Genomic DNA, 18,913 nt, shown 5'->3' on the forward strand with positions numbered 1-18,913 from the left:
AGGGGATGAACATGCCTAGGGCTTCGCGGAGCCCTGATATGTTGACTGTCCCCTGGAAGAAGAATGGACTGTGAAACTAACGTCATCGTGCCCTGTCAGACATTCGACGCATGTATCAATGCGTCGTATTACATTGTATTACTGGTACCGCTACAAAGGTACAACGTACGCAATACCCAGGGTACTACCACGGATATTACCATCTCACCCTCCGCGAAGCGGAGCCATGGGGGTTTGGGGGCTGGCCCCCAAGTCAATTGAAGTGTATATGGGGGGACCAGTCCCCCCAAGCCCCCCCTGGGCTCTGCTTTGCGGAGGTCAATCCAAGGACACACCAATATATATACCCAGGGTATTGTACCACGTACAACGGATATTACCATCTCACCCTCCGCGAAGCGGAATCATGGGAATGCTGATACCAATAGAAAATGAATAAAATACCAATAAAATAAATTAAAAAATTAAAAAAAATAATCAAATAACGACGAGGATGACCATTATGACGCAAATGGCCAGGGACACAATTGACTGGTGCTTGAGTCCCTGCGAGATACCCTCGTTCTTCTTCTTCTTCCTAGTAGTGCTCGGAGTGGCCAGCTTGGTTGTGGTAGCCTCACTCTCCTCCGCGGCACGCTTACCAAAGTCCATTGCGCCAGCATCCGCCTCTCCTGCTCCGTGCGGCGGAATCACCTGCGGCGCAATGGTCGTGCCTTCAACAACCTCCGTCACGACCGTTTCAGCAGCCCCGTCTGCGGGCCATTGCTCGGTCGCTCCACCGCCATCGCCCTCTCCTTGTGGCTCATTTGGTGGCTGCTGTTGCTGTGGCTCTTGTTCCTGGCCAGAAAGTGGGCTCTGTTGGCCGCCGCTATTCTGGCCAGGATTACCTAAAAAAGGACTCGATTGGCCGGATGATCCCCCCAATTGGTTGGGAGGCGACGCTGGGCATATCAATTGCCATGAGCACCCTGGTGGAGACCCGCCGGGTGCCCCTGAGCCCGGTCCTCCTGGAGAACCTGGCCCGCTCCAGCTTGCACCAGTGTCCATGCCTGATCCTGGGCCGTCATATCCGGCCCCTGGACCCATTCCGCCATATCCTGATCCTGGGCCGCCATATCCGGCCCCTGGACCCATTCCGCCATATCCGGCCCCTGGACCCATTCCGCCATATCCTGATCCTGGGCCGCCGTAGCCTGATCCTGGGCCGCCGTAGCCTGATCCTGGGCTGCCATATCCTGATCCCGGGCCGCCATAGCCTGCTCCTGGACCCAATCCTCCTCCTGGACTCATTCCCCCTCCTGGACTCATTCCTCCTCCTGGACCCATTCCTCCTCCTGGACCCATTCCTGCTCCGGGACCGCCGTAGCCAAATCCTGGACCCATTCCTGATCCTGGATAACCGTTTCCTGGACCCATTCCACCAGCTCCCGCACCATAACCGGCTCCAGAGCCCATTCCGCCTGCTCCTCCAGATCCTGGGCCTCCCCAGCTTGCGCCGGTATCCACTCCTCCTCCTCCTGCACCGGCTCCAGAAGCTCCGCCGCTACTACCTGGACTTCCGGGGAAGGACATGGTATTCAATGGCTGGCATGCTCCTCCAACTGGAGTACCAATAATGACACACAACGGAGGCACCGGTGAACCTGGTGGCGCTGCTCCTGGCACTCCTCCTGGGGCTGCTCCTGGGGCTCCTGCTCCTGCTCCTCCAGCACCTGGGGCTCCTCCTTCTCCTGGGGCTCCTGCTCCTGTTCCTGTTCCTGGGGCTCCTGCTCCTGCTCCTCCTCCTCCTCCTCCTCTTGGGGCTCCTGCTCCTGCTTCTGCTCCTCCAGCACCTGGAGCACCTGGAGCTCCCATTCCACTTCCACTGTCAGGAGCTCCGCCTCCCATGCCACCACCACCGCCGGCACCAGGAGCTCCTCCTCCCATACCATCGCCACTTCCTGGGCCTCCAGCTCCAGGCATGCCACCCATTCCGCCTCCAGCGCCGGGTGCACCGCCCATGTCGCCGCCAGCACCTGGAGCTCCACTGCCAGCGTCAGGGAATCCTCCTCCCATGCCACCGCCGGCTCCTGGCATTCCTCCTCCCATATCATTGCCGGCTCCTGGGAATCCTCCACCGGTGTCTCCTCCTGGGCCTGGGTAGCCGCTTCCCATATCTCCTCCAGCTCCTCCAGGCATACCAGGTGCTCCTCCGGGCATTTCAGGCATTCCTGCTCCTCCGGGCATACCAGGCGCTCCAGCTCCTCCGGGCATGCCAGGCATTCCAGGCATTCCCGGGCCACCGGGGTACCCAGAAGCTCCTCCAGGCATTCCTGGAGCGCCAGTGTCTCCTGGCATGACAGGCATACCTCCGGTAATAATTGGACCACCTGGGCATTCCTCACCACCGCCACATGGCTCTGGTGTACCGGACGGACCGATAGTCATGCCTGGTGGGCAATTGCCGGGACAATGGACATCGGATGGACACGTCTCTGGAGTACCAGAAGGCCCAATTGACATACCAGGTGGACAGAAGTCCGTTGGAGTAGGCATTGGACCCGGTCCTGGTGGTGCTGGTCCTGGCGGTGTTGGTCCTGGCGGTCCTGGAGGCGCCGGTCCTGGAGGTGTTGATCCTGGAGGTCCTGGAGGTCCTGGGGGCGCAGGTCCAGGAGGTGTTGGTCCTGGGGGCGGCGGCATTGTAGGCGACGATCCTGGAGTTGGATACGTTGGGCCTGGTGGTGGCGGTACAACTGGAGTAGTCAGGCCAGGATCTGGTGGGCCAACCGGAGTAGTAGGACCTGGTGGAGGCATTGGTGTACAGGTAGTAGCACCCGGTGGACAACAAGTAGTATCTCCTGGCTGGCAACAAGTAGTTGCGCCCATTGGACAACAGGTTGTAGCTCCCGGAGGACAGCAGGTTGGGTCTCCTGGCTGACAACAGGTCGTTGCCCCCATTGGGCAACAAGTGGTAGCACCAGGTGGACAACAAGTAGTATCTCCTGGCTGGCAACAAGTGGTAGCCCCCATTGGGCAACAAGTGGTAGCACCAGGTGGACAACAAGTAGTATCCCCTGGTTGGCAACAAGTTGTTGCGCCCATTGGACAACAAGTAGTGGCCCCTGGAGGACAACAAGTAGTATCACCTGGTTGGCAACAAGTGGTTGCTCCCATTGGACAACAGGTTGTAGCTCCCATTGGGCAACAAGTCGTAGCACCTGGAGGACAGCATGTTGGGTCACCCGGCTGGCAACAAGTTGTAGCCCCCATTGGACAGCAAGTAGTGGCCCCTGGAGAACAACAACTAGTATCTCCTGGCTGGCAACAAGTGGTAGCCCCCATTGGGCAACAAGTGGTAGCACCAGGTGGACAACAAGTAGTATCCCCTGGTTGGCAACAAGTTGTTGCGCCGATTGGACAGCAAGTAGTGGCCCCTGGAGGGCAGCATGTTGTTGCTCCTGGGGGGCAAGTCATCGTAGGCGCAGGAGTTGTCATTGGAGGAGCTGTGATGAAATCTGTTGTAGTCAATGGTGGCATAGAGGTCATTGGTGGCATGGACGTAGTCATTGGTGGCATAGACGTAGTCATTGGTGGCATCGACGTGGTCATTGGTGGCATAGACGTGGTCATTGGAGGTGGTGGAGCCATTGACGTCGTTGGTGGTGGTGGCATCGAAGTCGTTAAAGGCGGTGGTGGTGGTGGCATCGAAGTCGTTAAAGGCGGTGGTGGTGGTGGCATCGAAGTCGTTAAAGGCGGTGGTGGTGGTGGCATCGAAGTCGTTAAAGGCGGTGGTGGTGGAACCATTGACGTTGTTGGCGGTGGTGGTGGAACCACTGACGTCGTTGGCGGTGGTGGTGGAACCATTGACGTTGTTGGCGGTGGTGGTGGAACCATTGACGTCGTTGGTGGTGGAACCATTGACGTCGTTGGCGGTGGTGGTGGTGGTGGTGCCATTGACGTTGTTGGTGGGGGTGGTGGAACCATTGACGTCGTTTGCGGTGGTGGTGGTGGTGGAACCATTGACGTCGTTGGCGGTGGTGGTGGTGGTGGTGCCATTGACGTTGTTGGTAGGGGTGGTGGAACCATTGACGTCGTTTGCGGTGGTGGTGGTGGTGGAACCATTGACGTCGTTGGTGGTGGTGGTGGTGGAGGAGGCGGCAAAGTCGTCGATGGCTGAATGTATGCCGTAGTCGTATGGGTATCCGGCGGCGGCATTGGTTGCGTCTGAGTCAATGTCGATGTCATCGGCGGTAGAGTTGTATCTGGGCGCTTCGTCGTGTCTGTAACATACCCAGTGATATACTGAGTTCTTCGGCAGGTACCGCTAATACAGCTCTCTGTCACAGTCATTTGGTAAGTCGTATATAACGTGTTATCCATGGACTGTGTAAGGGTGATATAATCGGTATTGTCCTCACCAGTAATTGTGATGTACTGCGTCTGCCCCTCAGTAATTGGTGGCGGTGGTGGAGGGGGAGGGGGAGTTGTCATTTCCTGCTCCGTCGTGTAATCCATATAAGTATCAGTATCTGGCGGAGGGGGCGGTGGTGGTGGTGGTGGGCCAGGTGGTCCTGGCTGTTGTCCGCACCCAGTAAGCCAAGGGAGGAACGTATTTTCTACAATATGGTTGAAGAATTGAGGGTCATTCTGGAACATATCGGCTCCCTCGCCTTCCAAATTGAGCTCGACTTGATTGGACTGTACCGCATTGTAGCAGGCCTGACAGTTGTCGACTAGAGCCATAGTCTCAGGCTCCTCAAGTGCCTGACACTCGCATAAGTGAAGGCCGGTACAAAAAGTCGCTTGTGTTAATGCTTTATGACAATGTTTCCAGCAATCTGGTCCCAGGGTATCCTGGCCTATGCCAGGAATAATCCCGAACACGAGAATGCATAAGAGGAATCGTATATCCATCACAACTTCTCTTGCATTGGATTTGGCGAAGAATTGGACCTGAGAAAACTGATGTCTTTAACTGGGACCTGAGTCTCGTTCATGTTTAATTAAAGCCGAATAATTAACCACCCAAGAGAGAGGTATGCTTGATTGATCTTGTCTGTGAACAAAAGACGAGCTCACGTTCTCACTCTACTACGGAAATTATGCCTAGTAGTGACTAGTAGCAGTAAAGTTTACAGATGAAGACTTAATTTCTCCCCCGCATTTCTGAGCTTAGTTGAGTCAAATGGAAACTCAAATAACGCGTTTCTGGTCTGGCGGAAATTACTCGATCTTGATGCCCTTCAAGAAACCGTATTTAACAAGGATTGAGCATTTCTGCCTTTGCCATTGGTAATTCTCAATGGGCCATATTTGGTCGATGTTAGGCATCATTCCAAAAGAGCCACTCGATAAGTCTTCAGCGTTTGCTAATCATGATATTTAGTCCTAAAGTATCCGTAAAAGGGGATTTTTTCACTCAATCCGTTTTCAACATCGCTTCCTACGCGTCCGTCACTCAGACGTCGTTATTTCTTACGCGTCATTTTTACTTAGCTACAGCTCTACCGCCAATAACGTTACTACAATGTCTCCGAATTTCAAGCAATTCTCTCTATAACTGGTAATAATTCACAACAATTCAAATACAATATATTTATAAAAAAATTAGTTGTTCCAAACGAATCGAAAAAACCGTTTCAAGTCTAAAGCAAAACAGCAGCGGCACCAACTAGAACAGCGAGAGCGGCGCCCACAGTGTTCTTGCTACCGGCACCCTGAGCAGCGTCAGTAGCACCGGACTCAGAGCCTTCCTCCGAGCACTTACCGTCCTTGCATGAGCTAGAACCTGACTCCTCCTTTGGCGCAGAAGTTGGAACAAGAATGCCTGGGGCAGTAACAGTCTTGCATGACTCACACGCTGGAGGCTGAGTTGGGCAGTTTCCTGGAGCTGGCTCGTCAGTAGGGCAATAAGTCGCAACTGGGGAACACATAGTGACTACCTGCTGGGTCTTAGTAGTGGTATAAGTAGAGTAGCCAGTCTTGAGGATACACTCATGGCAAGAAGTCAGAGATGGACACACAGTCTGGATCGTGCAAGTACCGGAGCAGCACTCGGTCACAGTCTGAGTTATAGTGACATCAGACCCGGTTGGGTTGGCGATAGCAGTAATAGAGGCCACGGTAGTGCCATTGGGGGCCAAAGTAACGGATCCGCTTGGAAGAGTAGACACAGTCACCATAGTCTCGTTAGAGCCGGCAGTTGCCGACGCAGTCCCAGACCCAGTCAGAGAGGTAGTTTCATAGATAGTGCTACCGGCTGAGTTGACATTAGCCGAAGTAGCAGAAGCAATCGCACCAGAGCTGCCAGCAACAGAGCTAGTGACAGTGTTGTTAATACCCAGGTCCTGGCTAGGAACTGCAGCGACTGGAAGCGAGTCCACTGGCGGCTCCTGAGCTGCAACAGCAGCAAAGGCAGCGGCAAACATGCCGGAAGAAACGAGCGTCATGGCGTACTTCATCTTTTAACAGTATCAATGGCTGTTTTCTGGTGAGAACACTAGAGTGTATTAATGCGCAATTGAGCTGAGGGATTAAATCTCGTGTCGAACGTGGCTATATATATGTTCAACTGCCTCATCCTATAGTCTATTATCCTGATTTATTTATAGACATTAAATGCGCTTTCGGCTGTAAAGGAATTCTCGTAAAGAAGGCGCCAGCACATCAAAAGAGTCTCAAAATGCGTTTCAAGTGAAGTTCTGGCTCGAACAATTTCAAATCCGGAATGGAAATCTGATTGAGACGTAGCTTCATTCTTCAAAGAAAACTCTCTGACAATGTGGTAACAGACATACAGGGGGTGTAACTTGGGGCATCGCTGCTGGAGACATGTTTAGAAGCTAAATTTGAGTGTACCATGAAACTAGGTAACGGGCGTATCCTGTCCCGCGTATGGAACACTCAGTCAAGGCAACAATCTTTGCATTACTCGCCACGCAGGAAGGGTAATTTAGTTTTCCTTGGAATGATAACGTCAAACAAACTACTTGCTCGCTGTATATTGCTATTGTAGAGTCAGAAAATTGCCGCAGGACTGTGAATATTTAGAATTCATTACTGATATATCCTCAAGTATCTGCCCGGATTTAACTCATACCGGACAATATTTCGGTTAATTTACGACAGTTCTGATACTAGAGCGAAGCGACTGTAGGGAATAAACCTAGTCACGACAAATGTCACTGTACCTTTCGTGCCGCAAGATTCAAGTAGGCTGCTATTCCACGCTCACGATGATTTAATGACCAGTTAATGTGGCATTGAAGTGATCCTGTATCTTTGAGAGAAATTTTCTCCCCAAAACACCATCCATGGCACGTTGAAATAAACCTTATTATAAACTCTCACGATCATGTAATTACTGTAGCACACATTCGCTACACAAGCACTTCTTCTATTGGTAGTACTATTTTAAACCGCGTTATAGTGCTTTTTTTAAAACAGTTCTTAAAATATGGTTGTGCTGAACTGTTTTATTCCCGCTATGGTGATAATCGTGGCTCTAACGACTGAATTTCATCCACATAGCATTCTCTAGATGTATACCTAATAACCGGAATGTGGATTTAGAATATATCATTACAGCATTACAAAAAAATATATGTTCGACGAAGAGAAATCAATGAAAGTTCAAGCATCTTAAAGAAGAACGAGAGCAGCACCAACAACTGCGGCAATCGAGCCACCAATGGCGGTCTTCGCAGCGGCGCCCTCTGCAATGCTTTCCACTGGCTGAGCTGAGCAAGTCTCGCAAGCCGATGGAGACGGAGCATTCGTAGCGTTGCTGCTCTCGCCAGAAGCACATGCAGTGCCGGAAGAGCTCTCAGAGCCAGAACCGTTGCCCTCTGAAGAGCTGGTGTTAGACTCGGAACCAGAGCCCGAGCCGTTAGAGCAATCGCCGCTAGTGCACTCAGAAGATTCAGGGCCCGAGCCCTCACCATTTCCAGAGCTAGAGTCGGAACCCTCAGAACCAGAGCCATTGGAGCCGTTGGAGCCGTTGGAACCATTGTCGGAGCCCTCAGAGCCAGAACCACTGGAGTCGTTGGAGCCATTAGAGTCGGAGCCCTCAGAGCCGGAGCCATTTGAGTCGTTGGAGCCATTAGAGTCCGAGCTGTCAGAGCCAGAAGCGTTTGAGTCAGAGCCAGATCCAGATCCATTGGAACTCTCAGAGCCAGAATCTGATCCGGAACCCGAGCTATTGGAGCCTTCAGAGCAATCATCAGTAGTGCACTCAGAAGATTGGTTACCGGAGTCAGAATCAGAACCGTTGGAACCGTTGGAATCATTGGACCCCTCAGAAGCAGTTGGAGCAGGAGGAGCTGGCTGCATAGTAGTGTACTGGCACTCATCACAAACTGGAACAGTGGATTCGACGTTGCCAGGAGTTGAAGCAGTAGAAGGAGCGTAAGTGACGCATGGCGAAACCACGGTGACAGTCTTTCCCTCGGTTGTCGTGACATAAGAAGTGGTACCTGTCTTGATCACACAGACATCGCACTCTGTCTTCGTGACAACAGGGCATTCAGTTCGAACAGTACATTGATTGTCGCAACATTCAGTAATAGTATGAGTGACGGTAACATACATATCATCAGAGTTAGCACCGGAAGTGATTGAGTTGATTCTAGTTGAAAGGGCAGTGACAGGGCTGGAAGTAATAGAGACAACCGATTCTGCGCCAGAGCCACCATTAGAAGAAGTTGGTGCACCGTTGGAAGCCGCCGAGGCAGTGGTAGTATTTTGAACCGGGGCCACAAGAGGCATATCAGCTGGAACCACAGCCTGAGCACGAATATTGATGGCACCTGCGGCCACCATAGAGGAGGCAACGGCCAAGAGAGTAGCACGAGCGAAATTCATTGCGTGTTCGGTTAACTCTAGATTCTAAGTAACGAGCGACTAATTTTTTGTATTAAACAGAATTAACTCGAAGAGATGGATGGGTATTTATATTCTTTTTGAAAGACTGAACAAAATCGTAGATACAAAAAAGGAGGCCGTTTCTTTGAATGGTTGTCAATTCCTGTTTCATCCCTTCCTGACTTTTTCACTGCTGCTGTTGAATTCATTTAGGTTTTGGCCGATTTTTTTCTGAAATCCACAAAGTAAGGCGATTTTTTGTAGCAAGAATGGGTGGTCGTTGTATTTGAGTTGTATGGTCAAGAATTTTTGCAGGTTTGCTCGAATGGTCTTTTCTCGCTAATGAACAGGAGGATTTCTGCGATTTTAGTACCAAGCTAAGTCGCAGGAGGTCGTAGGCCTGTATGTCTAAGCAGATGTCCACAATTAAGGGGTACCAAGCCGGAATACTGCTGTATGACTCCAGAGAATAGGACAATTTCCAATCTTAGAGTAATTTTTGCCTGTCATCTACCGCATCGATCCATGAACCCCCGTTGGCGGCAAAACGCCTGAAGCATTATTAATTCCTGAGGCTTCCTCGTTTCATGTCAGTCAGTTTCAAAGCAAAATATTTCTCTACCTTCCTGAGATCCATCTTTCGACCTTTCCGCTTGTCCACATTTTTAAAGCCTAAGAGCCGAGATCCGAGTAGCCAGAGCACACACTGCAAGGTCTAATACAAAGTGTTCCTAGGTGTATGATACTAGACCGGCATTGTAAAGATCTGGTATCACGATGTGCGACACATATCACCAGCTGAAACAACACTGTGTCTCTTTCCCTATTTTTAGCTTGCATTCCTAAAAGCAGTAGTATGGCAATGACCGTTTGTTAGCTTGCCGGTTCGTCTGACTCGTATCGAGGAGGCTAACGACCAAATTTGTACTGATAGAGTTAGGGGTGATTGACAAGCGGACGAAGCGACATTTCTCCAAGAGCCCTATGCAATACTACTGGTCCATTCCAGTATACGTCTTTCAGCTCGCTCTCTCGTATCCCAGTAAGCACAGTGAGAATGAAAAAAAAAGTCGAGGAATCGGCCGTACTTCGAGCTCGTCTGAGACTAGCGGTTGACCAAGCGCAATATCCAAAAACTGCCAGCTGGTATGGAGTACCGGTAGACATTGAAAAAGTTTGATTATTTATTACTTGAATTGTATATTTATTACCTACAATGTGGAATTGCCATCCGAAAGGGAATCCGGTCGGCCGGTATGAAATTGCTAACCCTTATTGCCTTGTTGGTGACGGTGGGAGGTAACGCGTACGCGAGACGCGAGACGCGAAAATTAATTAATCTGAATCGCGTTATGCATCGACATGCATGAAACACAACAATTAAATGTTTACCGGCGAAATATCAACATTTGTCTGTCTAGCTATTACGAGTGCAAATGCGTTTGCCATTGGCTTTTCAGCTTTAAATATAAAAAGGCAACAATGAAAATGGAATGCTGATAGTAGTAATAAAATCAATCCACGTTTATATATATAATTTTAAATACCCATTAAATAAATCATAATAGAATAGAATCAGATCGCTTAAAGCAACAAGAGAGCGCCTACGGCAGCGACAGCGACACCAGAAAGGCCGGCTCGGAGAGCAATCTGGCCACTGACCTGCTCAATGCACTCAGGACCGGAGCACTCGGTGGTTGGAGTGCAAGTAGCCTGGACCTCCTCGCAGGTAGAGGTTTCCACACATGGAGTCTCGCAGGTAGAGGTTTCGCATGGAGTCTCGCAAGGAGTCTCGCATGGGGTCTCGCAAGGAGTCTCGCATGGAGTAGTCTCGCAAGGTGGCTCGCATGGGGTCTCGCAAGGAGTCTCGCAGGGAGTCTCGCAAGGAGTCTCGCAGGGAGTCTCGCAAGGTGGCTCGCATGGAGTCTCGCAAGGTGGCTCGCATGGAGTCTCGCATGGAGTCTCGCAAGGAGTCTCGCAAGGAGTCTCGCAAGGTGGCTCGCATGGGGTCTCGCAGGGAGTCTCGCAAGGAGTCTCGCAAGGAGTCTCGCAGGGAGTCTCGCAGGGAGTCTCGCAGGGAGTCTCGCATGGCTCGTGGTGGTGGTGGTGGTGGTCAGTCTCGCATGGCTCTTCGCATGGAGTCTCGCAAGGAGTCTCGCATGGCTCTTCGCATGGAGTCTCGCAAGGAGTCTCGCAAGGAGTCTCGCATGGCTCTTCGCATGGAGTCTCGCATGGAGTCTCGCATGGAGTCTCGCATGGCTCCTCGCATGGAGTGGTCTCCTCTGGGCAGTGAGTCTCCCAGACCACGGCAGTGTGCTCCTCGCATCTCGGGCACCAGGTCTTGGTGATGGTGGTCTCACCGCATGGGTGTCGGGTGGTATGGGTGAAGTAGTGGCACAGATCGTTCTCGCAAGAAGTGATGGTGACCAAGTCGGTGGTGTAGACGGTCGAGGTGGTGGTGGTGGTGACCCAATCAGTGGACTTTGGAACGAAGGTGGTGGTCGGGACAGTGGAGTTCTGAGCGGCAGCGACGGCGGCAGCGGCGGCACCGGTAAGAGCGTACTTGTTGATAGCGACCATTGTTGATTAATGAGTATTAAAAATTAAAGTCGAAAAGAGTGAATGTAGTTAAAAGCTTTGAAAGAGCGGCTTAATAGTTGGAATTGTCAAACTGGAACTGTTGATGAGGACCAATTCAACTCAAGAAACCATGCCCTTTTTATAACCATCCAGAGCTTTCAATTCGTTGCGCAAAAGTAAGATACGAATGGCACTGGTCCTAGCGCTCCACAGATCACCCACATACATTCTTCCTGTTTCGGGGGGTAGGATCGCAGTACAGGAAAGGAGACCTCGACCCCAGGAATGAATAAGAAATTCTTCGGTTACCGTTCTGCAGGCTCAATTGTTCTCTCCATCATATGAAGAAGCACCTTATACCCATTGTAGGTTGGTGCGTAGTTGCCAGGGAGTGCGTACCTGCACTCGATGCATGGTGATCATCAAAAGTTGCCGGCCTCAGGGGGTGTTATGCTTCAGATCGCGAGGCATAGGTGCGACACGTACGTTAAAATGTATACGCGACATGTTCGCGACCGTGTGTGTGCGTGTGTGTGTGCTACAGCCGTTCCTCAGTTTGACTGTTCAACGTGGCTGGTGTGGCTGGTACATGTACTACACACTAGAACCTTGGAGTATAGACAATGCCAATTGTCGGCGACAGAAAATGTCTCTTGCACGTTGCTAGGGCCATCTTACCTATTTTTGCGACGAAGGCAATCAAAACAAACATTGGCAACGTCTAAAGTTGTACGTACATACTCAGCAAGGGGCTTTCGGCGACTTCATACCGCCTGGATTAGGCGGGCGATCGTTCGAGGCGTGTCCTCGTCAGAAGGTTTTTGCCTCTATCAGCCTTATTGTACGGCAGGATGCATGGCATTGCCTCGCGTTGGCCTCGTGTAGGGGCCGCCTAGCGGCGCGGCTGTTCCCCGCCTTTCCGCACCTGCCTCATCTCGCAGTAGCCACATTTTTGGCGGTGTGAGCGGCACGCCGTTTACCAATGTAGGGGCTAGCCAAGGGATTCAAGCCACAGGAAAATGAATGCTAAATGAATGAAGGGGCGTTAATTCTTCCAACCTATGGGAATTAAGCAAGATAGAGAGTGGCTACAAAGAATTTAGACTTCTATTGTAAGTCGATCGCTTCTACGGAACCGCTTGGATGGAGATGTTACAAGCGCAACGTTGGACAGTTCTGACAAGCGAGTCATGTCGTTTATCCCGAAGGGGTGCGGCTTGATTGGATATCCCGAAATGCATCATCTCCTTGATGGGACTGCTACAATCCGTAGTTGGCAGCTTTTTTTTTAAGCTCTGGAACGAAAATGGAACAAATCTCGACCTTTCGACAGGTCAACAGCTTGGCGCACACACGTAGCGCCATAGCTCATAAACTAAACCTATCTGTATTTCAGATATTATTATTCTTGATAGTACAGTATTTCACATCTGTTCTACTGGCGAAATTCGAAACGTATGATTTACATTTTTGGGCTTGAAAGTGGCTCTTCTGTGGCTGGTTGCGTGTACCATTCTTGCCAACGAGGCCCGACGGAGTGTATGCGTAGTAGCCACAGTAGACTTTTTTTGGGAAATATGTGGGCTCCAGTAAGGGGGCTTCTACATTTCATCGGGCTAGCCCCATTAACCAGAACTGTAGATATTCTAGCCCTCTACACTGCTACGTATGTACTGTGGTATATTGTAATGCGTACTACCAAAGTAGAAGGCATATGTAACATAGTTAATAAAAAAATGTATGCATAGGCTACTCTATTCTGCTGGTACACCTTTAGCCAAGCAAGCAAGGAAATTGGTCGAATGTGGATGGATAGACATGACAAGCTTTCGTTTCGAAACGGGAATTCATTCAATTTTTGCGCATCTCTTAGCGTCCGTTTTTTGGCTGTTTCAAATTTAGCCCCTTTCGATCTCAGATCTGACACATCGTATGTGTGTGGGGTCTGCTGGGAGGGAAACGCGACTTGCTGAAGAATGCATCCTGACAGAGCGATAGCTAGAGACACGTACTACATGTACTATTCTCCCTGCACAACATGCATACTACGTAGTGCTACAGATTACATGCACCAATCTGTCCAGCTGTATTCCAGAAGTGTAAAGAGTTTCCTGTTCAGCGGTAAATTCTATGTAAAGTATGGTTGTGCTGCTTTTGGTGTGAAGCCAGGGATGGGTCCCGGAGATAAAGAAGGATCCACTTTGTTGGATTTAGCAACGCATCAGGAAAGAGAATGTAATTTCTGCGTAACGGAATTGCACGAATGGTACTGAACCGGTAAATTACTGAGAATGTGTAGAACAAGCACAGGATATGTTAACGGAGTGTACCAAGTAATTACACTTGCTGCAGATGGCTATCCGGCATTTTTTTTTGGTAGCTCTACACACCCTGCTATAGGTATATGCTAGCTTATACCTGTTCCCTCGCTCGAGCATTTGAACCGGAGTATTAGAGTGCTCCTTGATGTGGATTTCTACAGCTTAAGCCAACTGGATCACTTGGTATTACACTATGTGTGATATAGGTAATTTTAGGTGTAGCTGATAATTTGGGATTTCATCCCATTGCTAAATCAATTTTTTTTCGGAATTGGATTTTCTTTTAGGTCAGGGTTAAGGAAACCTGTGGCTATCAATTGACAACTTGAAACTGTACCAAGCATATAGATTTTTAACACCATCGACTAGTACTACAGGTGCCGTAGCTTTATACAATTGATCAATACAATAATAGCACCTTAATAATAGTAATCAGCTATTGAGGTGTGCTGTAGTGGTATTTTGGTGAAGCCGATGAGCAAACGGTTATGTGCGGCGTGCGGCTCAAAAATTCCAGCACGCAATATTTCGCCATCATAGACTACAATTGTGATCAAGCATTAATAAAGATATAAACAATGATAAGCTTAGAAAAATAACAAGTATAAATATTGCAGTTTTTTCCCTAATTTCAATGTTGTAATTATCGCAGTTGTGGAATTGCAAGTTAAAAAGATGTGAAAATTTAGTGCCTGCAAGTAATCCCAGCAAATACCACTCAATAAAGGATTATCAAATAATTACATGAGAAATTGTCTTTTTTTTTGAAAATAATGTTTGCAACAACAATTCTTTTTTACCACGGTACAATAGTTCTTTTATACGTTCGACATTTGTCAATTCTTGAATCAATTCATCAAGTTCTTGTCACGACACATGTAACACTCTACGGGCCCCGAAGACCATCTATATCGCATTAAGCAATCTAAATTAATTGAAGATTTTGGCTCCTTTTCTGAAAGTTCAAAAGTCCGCAGTACCTATAGGCTTACAATACCTAGATAACAGGCAATGTATTGTGAAAGCTGTACGCTAGCACTTCCTATCCGGTACAAGTCATCTCGATTGCATCTTAATAATACCCTACGCTACCAAATACAACAATTGCTATAATACCTAAACAATATAAGTCGGACTTGTACATTTTCAACATTAGATTCACCAGATAGATCCTCGTTTACCGGTAGTCGCTTAATTCAGATAGGTCTGCAGGTTGAGACAGCCCAACGGTATACCGGTAGTCGCGCACGCAACACAGCCAACATCGGATCATCACGACCGTATTTTCACCGCCGAGCCATCCGACGACAGCTTTCTACAGACGAAAAATGTATGAACGTAAGTATTCCGCTACGTTGGGAACCATGTTATATCATGCTAACGATTTCAGCCAGCAGAACGTCGACTCCCTTCTCGCGGAGGCAGACCTATGTCTGTAAAGTTTGTCAGCGGGGAAACTGTCCAAAATCCAACCAAATTGTGTTCTGTGACGAATGCAATACCCCGTACCATCAATTGTGTCATACTCCGGCTATAGACCGTATTGTGGTAGATGTGGCTGACGCTCAGTGGTTCTGCAAGGACTGTCAGCCAAAAAGACGCGAGCTTCCTTTGGAGACTGGCCAGACCGGAGATGGGCTCTCGCTGGAAGTGAAGAAGACATATCTGTCGTCATTATCACGAGCGCAGCTGGTCGAACTTATTCTCTATGCTGAGACGCTCAACCCGAAGCTTCCAATTTACTCTCCGCATGCGCACTCTGTTGCCCTCAAAATGCAGCTTCAGAATAACCGACGCCCCCACGATTTGAATACGAAAATCGACTATGAAGATTTACTGGTGGATGCTATGAATGCCAAGTCTATGGGCAACGGTGTTGAACTACAGCAGATTTGGTCTTGGATCGACCACGACACGAACTCGGCAAACTCAGTCGTCGATACTTCGTTTGTACAAGCCGCCACGAGAGCGCTGCAAAGAGCACTGCGCCGAGGGCGCATACTGAAAAATGGGAACCTGTACTACGTGAACACAGAGTACCAGCCACCTTCGGAGCTGTCCCTCTCCCAGTTCCTGGCCACGGACGACGACGCGATGTTTAGCGAAATGGCCATGCGCATCCCTCCACCATCAGAAGAGGATCAGTATTATTGCATCGATGACAACGAAGAGGTATTCAGCCACAAGGTGTATATCAAGACGTAAACCTCTTCAGACTCCTCGCATTTTGGTGACGCGTTTTGTCAGGAGCCCCTTGGGTGGCAGGCCCCCCTCCTGAATAGGGCGGTGTGGCTAAAAAGGGGCCTTACGTCTCTGGACTCACTCAAGAGAGAGAGGGAGAGAGAAAGAGAAATATTTTCTGTCCTACAGATTTCAAAGGTTCATTACATTCGTCATAATGGTAGTGTACAGAAATATTAGGTGGTGGGGCCCCCCTAAATTGCAGGCGACTGGATTGTCGGTAGCGACTCGGCAATCGCGTCGGCATATTTAAGGATTAGATCGTCTGGAAAGGCGCCCACGCGTCTTAATTTGAGTTCGAGGTTAGTGATTTTGGCGATTGCAATGGAAACGACGTTGCTGTTATCGAGCACTTCACTGCGGCCATACTGACGCATGCTTTTAATTAGTTTGATGAGCATAACCGCACTGTAGACACCGCAAAACAGCACCTGGTCACTGAGGTGAGCAAAATAAATATCGTCTTGTACCACAAGGAGAGAGTCAACGACCTTGAAAAGGTGCTCAACCATTCTGTCGATAGTAGTGTCCTCACAAGAGTTGAACGCCTTCTCCAGCTGTTCTGAATTGCCTTGGGTACCGTTGATCATGCCAATCGATATGGCTGCCGAAGCGCCCGGTATGTTACTAGCGGCATTTTGAACATAGTGCCAGTGCAGCAAGATCATAAAGTACACGTAGTGGTATGTGCTCTCGGTGAACTGGACAATAGGCTGGTCGAAGAGGTACCCCCATTCGAGCTTCCACTTGCGAAGCTCTTCTTCAACCTGGCTCAGCGATTGGACGCTCTCGATGAAATTGTACACAATGAGCTGAAGAGCGATCTCAGCAATCATTCGGCCGTCGAAGTTTGAGCTGGAGCTCAACTCGAGTGTTCGTCGGCACAAGTCTAAGCGCGCCTCATCTAGAATACACATCCTTCCGGAGAGCACACAGCACACTAGGTGGACAAGGCACAGATGGTTCCACACCCGGTAGGCCGTAATCTCGTCGAACTCGGTCACGGGGCCGACACCGTCGAACGACATGACGAGACCCAGAACGTCTTTGGTGATAAAGTGCTGCAACGCCAAACTCGAGTAGAACCATCCGTCAATGACAATGTCTCCCTCGCTGATCGAGCTCGCATAGATAGCAATGATGGCCAGAGCCTGCATGAATTCAATTGTCTGGGGAACAACCAGGAGTGACTGGTGCAGCTCGGTCTGCATTTTCTGCAGCAGTAGGCGGTAGACTTTGGCTTTGAGGTTGCGGTCGTAGAACCGGATGGACACGCAGCACACAACAGTTAATAACAGTGAGCACCGCCTGCGGATTCTATCAAGCAGGCTTGTCACCGGGACATCTTCGGGGAAGGAGACCCAGTGATTAAGGTGTTCTCTAAAATAGCCTAATAAATAAGTGGCCTGCTCCTCAGTAATGAGACCGAGTGTAATGATATCCTGGTCGTGCAGGACCATCTGAGGGTTATAAAGCCGAGTGATAGGGGCCGGTAGGTTCCGGCTGGATACGAGGGCTCCAAACGAATTGAATGGCGAAGTTACAAACGCGATTGATGGGAGGCCAAATGATGGCGTCTCTTTATATTCCTTGCGCGACCGTCCCCCGACTCTGTTACGGTCCGACTCATTATTCTTCAAGATCTTGAGGATTTCCCCAACGTTGGCCTCCAGCGAGTCGAGCCTCGAGCCGCTGGCGGAGTTGAGGCTGCCGCCCATGTGGTAGGCCGAGTTGTCGCCCAGCGTAGAAACATCGGCAGGGATTGGCATAACGCTACCGTTATCTTCATCTACGCCGTCGAGGAACGAGCACTCCAGCGCCAGGGTCTTGCATCGCAGACAGGACCGTGTATTCAGCGCCGGAAAGCATCTCGTCTTTTGTCGTCTACAGGTCCTACACGCTCGCGATGCTCGAGCCGCCCTCTGGGACTTTATCGGTCGCTCCTTGAGGGTCGACGGGCTGGGCGCCGAAGCCTGCGGCGACCCCGAGTCACTCATCATGGTTGTGGTCGTAGAGGATGGCATCGGCTCCAATGCCCGCTTTTTCGAAGCCATCGCTGGTCTTTTTAAACGTATTTCCCCAGGTTAACTAGCCAATCTAGGTTTGGAGTCGACCCTGAACGGCCAAACAAATGGGGTGCTGTGGAGATCCGTCGGGCGTCCCACCGGAAAATTTTCAGCCTATCCGCCGTCCGTCAATGTCAGCACAATCACCACGTACTACACTGTACTGAGATTGTGCAGATGTTCCACATGGCCTGTAGCCGCGTACCATATGTACATACAGCAATTTCGCTTTATGAGTAACTTTTTGGCTCTTTTGAGGGGAACTTGGCGCATGTAGGTCCAACGGTCTCACAGCCGAACCTGTTCAATCTTGTCGACCTGTTCAGAGTTGTGGGGCCAAGAGCAGTTAAAACGGCGATACAAATACGCCAATTACGCCTGACCAAGCGTATACTCTCTCGCAGATATTGAATTTGGTAAATTGGTGTTTCGAGCTGTAAAAGTCCGCTTCCGTAGACGAACGTTCCAATGGTATGTCATATTGGTGTATGTTAGAGAACCCAATTTGGTGCTGGTACGACGATCGAACTTCGGACATAGCCTAGTGGTCTTCCGAAGAGGGCGGTGACCTGCTTCTTCCCCTATGTCTTTCGCGTCTCTGAAATGGAGGGGAACTGCACGACCGGCTATGACGGCGGGTTTTGTATGTACGATCTCTGTCGCTCTCCGCAGGAGAATAATTTCGGTGCTTCTTCCGACCTTGATGATCTTCAGACTTCAGTTCATTACTTCTCGACAAACCGGAGGAATTAAATGACTTCCGCGAGCTGTACGAACTGGCGGTTGAATGCCTATCTCGTCTCGAGTCTTCCCTGCTGGAAAGGGTTCTGCTCTCATGCTTCTCAGGTTTGGAGGCAAGTCCCT

General features: G+C 49.9%; 7 protein-coding genes across 7 annotated transcripts; 2 read left to right on the plus strand and 5 right to left on the minus strand.

The window, feature by feature from the left end:
- Positions 1–477: 477 nt before the first annotated feature.
- Positions 478–4,893, minus strand: TRVA0_017S01266 (uncharacterized protein; the record flags this gene model as incomplete). Its single annotated transcript, XM_076684622.1, has 1 exon — positions 478–4,893. One exon carries the CDS (start codon positions 4,891–4,893, stop codon positions 478–480), a length of 4,416 nt encoding a protein of 1,471 aa, XP_076541132.1.
- A 731-nt stretch (positions 4,894–5,624) lies between these two features.
- TRVA0_017S01288 (uncharacterized protein) lies at positions 5,625–6,440 on the minus strand (the record flags this gene model as incomplete). The annotated part of the gene is made up of 1 exon (XM_076684623.1): positions 5,625–6,440. The coding sequence occupies one exon, from the start codon at positions 6,438–6,440 to the stop codon at positions 5,625–5,627; it is 816 nt and encodes a 271-aa protein (XP_076541133.1).
- A 1,180-nt stretch (positions 6,441–7,620) lies between these two features.
- On the minus strand, positions 7,621–8,841 carry TRVA0_017S01310 (uncharacterized protein; the record flags this gene model as incomplete). The annotated part of the gene is made up of 1 exon (XM_076684624.1): positions 7,621–8,841. The coding sequence occupies one exon, from the start codon at positions 8,839–8,841 to the stop codon at positions 7,621–7,623; it is 1,221 nt and encodes a 406-aa protein (XP_076541134.1).
- Positions 8,842–10,425: 1,584 nt separating this feature from the next.
- TRVA0_017S01332 (uncharacterized protein) lies at positions 10,426–11,421 on the minus strand (the record flags this gene model as incomplete). The annotated part of the gene is made up of 1 exon (XM_076684625.1): positions 10,426–11,421. One exon carries the CDS (start codon positions 11,419–11,421, stop codon positions 10,426–10,428), a length of 996 nt encoding a protein of 331 aa, XP_076541135.1.
- A 408-nt stretch (positions 11,422–11,829) lies between these two features.
- On the plus strand, positions 11,830–12,306 carry TRVA0_017S01354 (uncharacterized protein; the record flags this gene model as incomplete). The annotated part of the gene is made up of 1 exon (XM_076684626.1): positions 11,830–12,306. The coding sequence occupies one exon, from the start codon at positions 11,830–11,832 to the stop codon at positions 12,304–12,306; it is 477 nt and encodes a 158-aa protein (XP_076541136.1).
- A 2,764-nt stretch (positions 12,307–15,070) lies between these two features.
- On the plus strand, positions 15,071–15,947 carry TRVA0_017S01376 (uncharacterized protein; the record flags this gene model as incomplete). Its single annotated transcript, XM_076684627.1, has 2 exons — positions 15,071–15,080; positions 15,133–15,947. 2 exons carry the CDS (start codon positions 15,071–15,073, stop codon positions 15,945–15,947), a joined length of 825 nt encoding a protein of 274 aa, XP_076541137.1.
- A 230-nt stretch (positions 15,948–16,177) lies between these two features.
- TRVA0_017S01398 (Zn(II)2Cys6 transcription factor) lies at positions 16,178–17,983 on the minus strand (the record flags this gene model as incomplete). Its single annotated transcript, XM_076684628.1, has 1 exon — positions 16,178–17,983. One exon carries the CDS (start codon positions 17,981–17,983, stop codon positions 16,178–16,180), a length of 1,806 nt encoding a protein of 601 aa, XP_076541138.1.
- Between the last annotated feature and the right edge of the window lie 930 nt (positions 17,984–18,913).

Source organism: Trichomonascus vanleenenianus (assembly GCF_965637985.1).
Source record: "Trichomonascus vanleenenianus strain CLIB 3782 genome assembly, contig: TRVA0_017S, whole genome shotgun sequence".
NCBI lineage: Eukaryota > Fungi > Ascomycota > Dipodascomycetes > Dipodascales > Trichomonascaceae > Blastobotrys > Blastobotrys vanleenenianus.